General features: G+C 51.9%; 1 protein-coding gene across 2 annotated transcripts; it reads right to left on the reverse strand.

Moving 5' to 3' along the window:
- Positions 1 to 1,793: 1,793 nt before the first annotated feature.
- MRPS15 (mitochondrial ribosomal protein S15) lies at positions 1,794 to 7,841 on the reverse strand. 2 transcript variants are annotated; one of them, XM_026516652.4, is made up of 8 exons: positions 7,604 to 7,841; positions 7,272 to 7,316; positions 6,083 to 6,158; positions 5,238 to 5,286; positions 4,658 to 4,742; positions 3,650 to 3,708; positions 2,192 to 2,383; positions 1,794 to 1,943 (listed from the first exon to the last, which is right to left on the reverse strand). In XM_026516652.4, the coding sequence occupies exons 1-8, from the start codon at positions 7,734 to 7,736 to the stop codon at positions 1,809 to 1,811; spliced, it is 774 nt and encodes a 257-aa protein (XP_026372437.1). In that variant the 5' UTR covers positions 7,737 to 7,841; the 3' UTR covers positions 1,794 to 1,808. The 2 variants fall into 2 exon arrangements, with proteins under 2 accessions (XP_026372437.1, XP_044246482.1); XM_044390547.2 differs by lacking the exon at positions 7,272 to 7,316.
- Positions 7,842 to 8,113: the final 272 nt, after the last annotated feature.

The following is an 8,113-nucleotide window of genomic DNA, read 5'->3' on the forward strand; positions in this document are numbered from 1 at the left end:
TGGTGTCGCTTTTCTCACCTCCACTGGTCCGCCTAAATGATGGCACTTGGCTCCCCAGTGCGGGATCTGCATGTAGCTATGTCCACTCAAAGTTCTGCCCCATAAAGGGCCTTCCCTACTGTTCCTGGAGGTGACATCTGAACAGCCAGTCAGCAGTTCTTAGCCTCTCATCTCACTTCTGATTTTGCAGGACTCCAGGCTCTGTTCTATCCTCACTCTACCCCCTTCCCCTCACCCGGGACCCTCAGCTGCTCCTGAGATCATCCTTCCCATCCTGACATGGCCCTTTGTTTACACTCCCTCCCTGAGCAATTTTACTCACACCCATGGCTTCAGTCACCGTCTAAACCTAACCCCTAAGCCTGTCTCTACCTCAGGCCTCGCTGTTGTCCCGGATCTGTTTCCAACTGTTCTTTGGACGTCACTTTAATAAACTTTACCCGTTTTGGCTTTCCTTCTCAGAATGAAGCCCAAAGTCTTTTCCCCACTGTTGTGGACTGAATGTCTGTATACCTCCCCAAGTTCTTATACTGAAGCTCTAAGCCCCAGTGTGATGGTATTTGGAGGTGGGGCCTTTAGGAGGTAATGAATTAGATGAGGTCATGAAGGTAGGGTCCTTATGATGAGATTAGTGCCCTTACCAGAAGAGGAAGAGATCTTTTTTTCTCCCCTTGCATGTGAGGACATAGTCAGAAAGCAGCCATTTGCAAACCAGGAAGATTCTTCACCAGAAACCAAATTGACCAGCACCTGGATCTTGGACTTCCTAGCCTCCAGAACTTCCAGAAGGTTAAGTTTCTGTGATTTAAGCCAGTTTAGTTTTTAATGGCAGCCTGAGCAGACTAATACCCCCTAGAAAACTATGTATTATCTGGTGTCTGCTTTCCCCTCTGACCTCATCTTTCCCCACTCTTCTCTTTGTTCACTCAGTTTTAGACACACTGTCTTCCTTGGGTTCTTCAAACACGTTAAGCATACTCAGCAAGACCTTGACATTTCACATGGTGTGATTGGGTGAGTTTTGCAGGAAAAGGGGTATCCATAACTCCCCAGAATTTATCAGGAATGTTTTGCATATGCGCAGTTTCTTGAGGGTAGGACTTGTAGCTTTTATCGATTCTCAATCTGAGCACCAGTACCCCTGACCCCAAAACAATAAACTGCTCTCGTGTCTCCACCTCCCATCTACCCTCTACACTGCGGCTGCTTAACTATCTAAAACACAGACCTGGTGCTGTCATCACTCCTTCAGTTTTAAACCGTAACTGTCTCCCCGCTCCCTAGGGGGTGGCCAGCACATCAAGCCTCTCCCAGCCCAGCTTCAGCTTACCCGTCAAGCTTTATTTCCTGTTCCCACTGCTCCTTGAACACGGCATGCATCTGTTGACTTCTTTGCCTTTGCACTTGCAATGCCTTCTGCCCGGGATGCTTTCCCACCCCATTTCCGCCCAGTGAACTTCCACTCATCCTTCAGGGCCCAGTCCCAAAGGCAGCTCTTACAGCTGGACTTCTCACCTGGCAGCCAGGCAGCCAGCCGGCCACACTTCCTCTGTGCAGCTGGGCGCTCAGTCTCACCTCTTCACCTCTGCAGGTACGTCACCTGGACCACAGGGTGCTGTTTATGTGAGTGTGTGAGAGGTGTGTTGTGAGAATGTGTCCTCTAGTGTCTGAGGGCAGAGGCTCTGCCTCCGACAAGACTGGGATCTCAGAGCTGAATGAAAGAACGAATTCCTCCTCCTCAGGCCACACAGAGCCCCACCTTCTCTCCTATTATCCTTTAAGGCAGAAAGACATAACTCTAATAAAATTTATTGGTTTTCTTTGATTGCCTCTGGTCCGGCTTTGGAAGGGCTCTCCAGGTTCTTCTGGCCTTGTTTCTGGGCTGCTGCTTTAGCTTTTAAGGCCCTTTTTTGCTTCTTGAGTTTCTGTACCTCCTGGTAGACCTGGGGATGAAAGGGAGCAGGAAGAGACTGTAATCCTATGTAAAACCTCCGGTCTGGAGCAGGTGGGGCGGGAACAGGCCTCCCTGGATGGGCATGCCAGCCTTTCTCCGTGGGGGTGATGGCCAGTGCGCCTCCTCAGGGTCTGGGGGCCAGTTCCGTGCCTCAGGCAGGAACAGACAACCCTCCCTGCTGCTCTCCCACCACAGTCCCAGAGCGGGGCCAACCAAAGCAGCAATTCTGACTCGTACCCGAATGCACAGGGCCTTCTTGGCTGCCCAGCGTTGGTGGCCTTTCCAGGTGTACAGCGGGGTAAAGGTGTACTCAATCCCCAGCTCCTTGCACGTCTTCTCGAAGACACTGTAGTTGGTCTTCCGGAGGTTTTTGAGCATCTTCTTCCTCTGGTCGATGCTCATCAGCAGATAGCGCTTGTGGGCTTTGTCCTGTGAGAGAGGGGGTGTACTGCTCTTAGTATTATATAAATAAGCGGTGTGCCACTTTACGGTAACAAAGGACGGTCATCTTATCATCTCACTGAAACCTCCTGACAATCTGATGAAATATTAGTGTCGTTCTGTGGTAGGTATTGTCATCGATATTCCCATTTTATAGATGGGGGAAAAAAGGCTCAAAGATGTCACCTGATTCATAGAAGGTCCTAGAACTATGCAGGGTGGGGACCTTGCGTGAGGTCAGGTCTTGAATCTGCGTCTACGGGTCTCACTCTAAATCTCAGGCTCTTTCCCCTATCACCCCCTGCTCAGCCTCCCCACAGCTTGGCCAGCTGTCAGCTGGCGTGGAGAGAAGGGAAGGCCTTGGGCTCCTTTGTAAGGGACCTCTGCAGTGGGGCTGCTGTTCCACACTCTGGATGAGCAAAAATCTCATCTCCAAAGAGCAGGTGCAGCCGGCTCCAGGTGCCCCTGAGGGGCCACCCTGCATGGTGCTGGGACCAGTCTGTATTTACAATGGTACGTTTGTTAAAAATACCTGCAGTTACCTAATTACAGCAACTCTGTGCCCAGTGCTGTGCTGGGATATGGCATCATGGTTAAGAGTATGGCCCTGGAGCAGGACCCCCTGGTTTCAAGTCCTAGCGCATCACTGCCCAGTGCTGTGCCTTGAGGAATAACCCAATCACCCCATGCCTGGATCACTCCTCTGTCAAATGGAACAGACGGATAGTTGTAAGGGTTAAATGAGCTGATGTATGTGAAGTACTCAGCACCAGGCCTAGTACTTCCCATGACCATGCTGGTACTTTGTTATTTCACGCGCTCCTCGCAATCCTGTCAGCAGGCACTGCTGTGATCCCTACTTTACAGACAGGAGAACTGAGGCCTAGGCACGGAAAGTAACTTCCCCAAAGTCACACGTCTGGTTAGTGGAAATGGCGGAGCTGAGAATTTGAACGGAGTCCCAGAATATTCAAGAAATATTTACTGAGCACCCACTATGTGCCAGACACTGCAACCTCGTCCTGAAGGTTGTGTTCCTGACCATGGGTGACACTCAGTGCAGCCCTGTAAGGCTCCCATTTTCCACTGGAGGTAGGAGGGAAACATTTTCCCCACTGCAGCTGAGAGGTGGGCGCCCTGGTGTTGCAGCCACTCGCCTTCTCCAGCTGCTTCCCTGGACCCAGAGCCCTTGACCTCTCAGACTCCTCTCCCCTGGGGGCTGGTGCTTAGCCGTGAGCCACGGCCAAGGTTTACCTTTCGATGTTTCTGCATGTGTTTTTCGTAACTGTGGATCTTGACAGTCAAGGCAACAACTGAAACCACAAACCACAGAGGATGAGAGCTGGCACAGAGGAAGGAAGCGCCCGGGCCTGGGTTGTGTTTTAAGACCTCAAGGAATAAAAATCAGCAGTGCTCTGGTTCAGCTCCCTACAATTCCCAAAGCACTCTGAATTTCATGATCTCAAAACACTCTGGATTATCTTTCCTTTGGAAAGCAAAGCCTAAGGAAGGAACGTTCCTTACTCTTATAAAGGTATTATCCCCAGACCGTAGCAAATAGCATTCTTAATGGTAAAGCTTCAGAGCATTCCTATTAAATTCAGGAATTAGTCTACGATACATGTTATCATTCTTAATGATTCGACCCTGAGCTGGCAGTCCTAGCCAACGCGGCAAGATTAGATTCCAGAACTGTCAAGGGGCTACTCCTTGCCTCTCCCCTTTCAGCTACCACCCTTAATTCTGTTTTCACTAATGAGTTTTCAGAATTATCAGCTCCCACTCCTCTCCTAAAGCCCTGCAATATCCTTCCTTAGGTAGCCTCTTGTTTGATTCCTGCCTGTGCTGCAAAGATGGGGGCAAAGGCAGAAGCGGAAGGTGGCGCCAAGGGGACGTTCTCACTACAGCAGGCCCCTCTGGTACACACAATGAGTGTTGGCAGCATTGATTGTAGAGTGAGGTGGAACCTTGGCCCTGACCACCTGGCCCTTTCACCTCCTTAGCTGCAGAGTAGAGAGAGACACAGAGACGAGCTTTGGTGCCTGAGGAGACTTGCCTGAGCTCACAACAGAGGTAGGAGGAGGGACCTGGGCGCTGACTCCAGCATCACAGAGTCCAGTTTTCATTGCCCTGGGTCCTTCTTGTCTCTCGCTTCATCAAGCCACATCTGATACCTGGTGCCCTTGTAGACAAGGGCCCTGGATCGAGTACCACCTAGCAGACTCCCCTGCATTCCCACTCCCCAAGGGCCCTCTGACCAACTTCGAGCCTCCAGGGAGTTGGTGTCCTCAGGGTTTGCCAAAATCTTGTTCATCAGCAGCTCTTGCTTGATTTTTAGCTTCTCCTTCTGTTGAAGATAGAGACAGAGAATCTGTGAGGTCTGCCATCCCCCAAGAATTAGCCTTCATACCTCAAAGGCCCTGGCTGCGGTCATAGAAACCAGGCCATAAAGCTCAGCGCCTGGCTTCACTCTGTTCACTCTTCACTTCACCAGGGCATGGCCTTTGGTCAGCACATGGCTATTCACATCTAGGTGAGCCCAAGGCCAATGACAGGTGACATAGCTTGTTAGATGAGGGTCCCCAAACTGTGCTCATTCATTCAGGCATTAGATCATTACTGAGTACCTACTGTTTGTTGGGTGCTGTGTGCTAGGGATACAGTGAGAGAACAAGATTATCCCTGCCCTGGAGATCCTTGGTCTGGGGGATGGACAAGTGGACACAGAAGGACAGCGGAATAAATACTGTGACTTGAGAAGCATGGGATGGAGGTGTTACCACAGTAGGAGCGAGTCCCAGAGGAGAGGACTGGGAGAGGCTGAGGTTTGAGGCCAACTCACCTGGTTGGCCATTTCTAAAGACAAGACTCTTCTCACGACATCATCAAACCTGTGGGAAAAGCATAGCAATGACAGACAGGTGTGTGGGGGGGAGGGGAATCGATGCTGTTTCCATTTTAGTTTGAAAAGCAAGAATGATCGAAAATTTCTTTTGTAACAAAGAGTGTCTCTGTGGAAGTGGGGAGCCATTTGTCAGGGATTAAAAGTCAGCACGAATCCGATTTGCTGTGCTGAGAATATGGAATGATGTGATAACTGCACAAAATTGGGGCTGTCAGCTTGACTGTTCCAGGCTCCTCACAGGGTGGGCAAAGGGACGATTTTCATTTCAGCTAGAATATGGTTCAGTCTGTCTTGAGACATTTCAATTCTGTAATCATTGTTTTTTTCGCCTGTCACACAGTACAGCGGAAGGACTGCCCAGCTCTCGCTGTACCAGGCAGGGGCTGAGCAGAAGGATCCTGGCTTTGGTGTCTTTCAGCCCTGCCCCCTAGGAGCTGTATGACATTGGGCAGACATTAGTAATCTATAAAATGGGGACACTATTTCTTCCCTCACAGGGCTTTTGTGAGGATCAACAGACGGGAGATCTCACAAAGACCTGTGAGGCATGTTGCCTCCTTCTATCGGAACCACAGAAGGAAAAAAGGCAAGCAGTTGAGCTCCATGAACTCCAGTCTGCCCCTGCTGCCCCTCCTCAACCCTGGGCTTCAGTAGTTCTCTGCCTGATTCTATCATCAAGCTTCAGATACAGCGGGCCAGGCCTCAAAGCCACTGTCTTCCCTCTCTCCTTCCCAATTCTCTTAGGGCTCCGTGCCTCATCAAAGAGATATCTTTCTGCTTACCTCTCCATTCCAGGAACGTTCTGATAGTCTTTGAGCAGCGTGGAAGGGGGCGGGTCATCTTCTTGGCTGGGTTGGACTGTCAAGTGCAGAGACAGAAAACACCCAGAGTCAACTCTCACTGCCCATCCTCTCCGTCCTGGCTCTTCTCACCAACTCTGTCACAGATACCCAGGACCTCTAGAAAGGTACCAGGGAGCTCTGGGCTCAGGTTCTCCTTTGCAAACCCTGCAGGCAACTGTCTTGACATTTCACGCTGGGAGTAGACGACCTTTCCTAAGGTCCCATATTGTGCCTTTACCTCTCACACCTCTTTAGATCCCCCACCAGGATGGGTCCTTTTATGGATGGCTGGAGTTTGCCTCTCTTTGAATACCCCGGTCTGGTCCATGGCCTCATGTAAAACAGACACTCAAGAAACACTTGCTGGCTGACAGCATGAATGAAATGAGGGGGCTGAGGAGGGACCACGAGCTTTAGGACACAGTAAGCACCAAACAAAGACCACATATAGGAAACCCTCAACTTTGGTGTGTGTCATATTCCCTTGAAAGTGAGGGAGAGGCACGAGGGAGATTAACTGGTCCTCTCCAGTCTGATCCTGCTCTGCCGCTATGCAAATCACAGCAATAAATGCTAATATATACTACGTTTTGCACCCAGTGCGGAGAATGCTTTCTCCACGTGTTATCACTGAATCCTAACAACAATCCTTTCAAATAGATACTTTTACAGTCCTTTTAGAATGAGACTCAGAGAGAGGGAGTAACTCGTCCAGTATCATTTAACTAGGAAGAGAGATCTTCCCACTATGCAGACTGCCTTGGAATGGGAAACCAAGCTCTCCACCTCAGAAGGACAGACACAAAGCGTCTACCTATACTCTAGGTAGGCCTGGGTAGTGCCAGCACCCCCTCCCTCAAGCTAGCTCATTCTCACTCAAACCCAGTCCGCAGGCTTCTGCTCCTGCTCCCGCCCCCCCCCCCCGCCCCCCCGCTTCTCTCCACCCCAGACAGGTTTCAGGCTACAGCCTGGTGGCAAGGCAGACGTGGGGGTCTTCTGCTCAGGACCTCTGGCCCACGAGTTTACCCACACCATTAAGTGGTTCTAACTAGCCACCTCCGTCCCTCTGGCCATCCGGCGCCCCTCCAGGCACTCCCTCTCCGCGGAAGTCCCACCCGAGAGCTCCTACCTGGTTTCTGGGCGGCATATGCGCGAACGGCCGGGAGGATGACACCTACGCAGAAGAGAGACGGCTGAGGTCCATCTTCTTAACTAGCCCAGCCTCGATTCCTTTCTGTGGCCGCCGCATGGTCTTCTGTGTACCTCCGCCTAACCGCCGCCCCATTTCTTCCGCACCCCGCTGCCCCACGCCTCTCCCACCTCGTCTTACTTCTTCCACACCCACCGGCCTTTCTCCCTCATCCTACCACCGCTCTGTTCCCCTATCCTTGTCCCCCGTATCCTCCATCTCCGCCCAACCCCACTTCCCTCCATGCGTTGCCCCGCTTTTCAACGCCTCACCTTGAGGAGAGGGAAGGCCCCACTGGCGGGAGGGAGGCCTGGCACACGCTCCCCCCGGAAGCCCAAGGACTGGGGCCTGGGCCACTGCCTGGGTCCGAAGCGACCTCAGCGCGTTCCACGCGGTCCTCAGCATGGTGACTTGTGACCCCGCGGGGCCGGCGCCACGGCCGCCGTCCCTTTCGCGGCAAGGACTGGGTTACATGGGCGCCGCCATGCTGGCTCAGGCTCGACCAATGGAGCGCAGTTGCGAGACCAGAGCAGATGAGGACCGAGAGAATGGATTAGAAAGGCAAGAATCGGGGTGCGGCGGGATTGGGTCGAGGAGAGAGGTCTGGTTAGCAGCTGGGCAGGGCACGAGAGTGGGTGGTTGCGGGCCTGGTTAGTGGTGTGCGGTGCTGTATAAATTCTAAGATGCTGTTTTTTTTTTTTTTTTTTCCTTGGGCATGCATCCTGTCCTTAATCCCACTCTGTGTTCCTGGCCTCGAGCCCCGGTTATTTTGGAAGCTTTCG

This window comes from Ursus arctos, unplaced genomic scaffold (assembly GCF_023065955.2).
Source record: "Ursus arctos isolate Adak ecotype North America unplaced genomic scaffold, UrsArc2.0 scaffold_32, whole genome shotgun sequence".
In the NCBI taxonomy this organism is placed as follows: Eukaryota; Metazoa; Chordata; class Mammalia; order Carnivora; family Ursidae; genus Ursus; species Ursus arctos.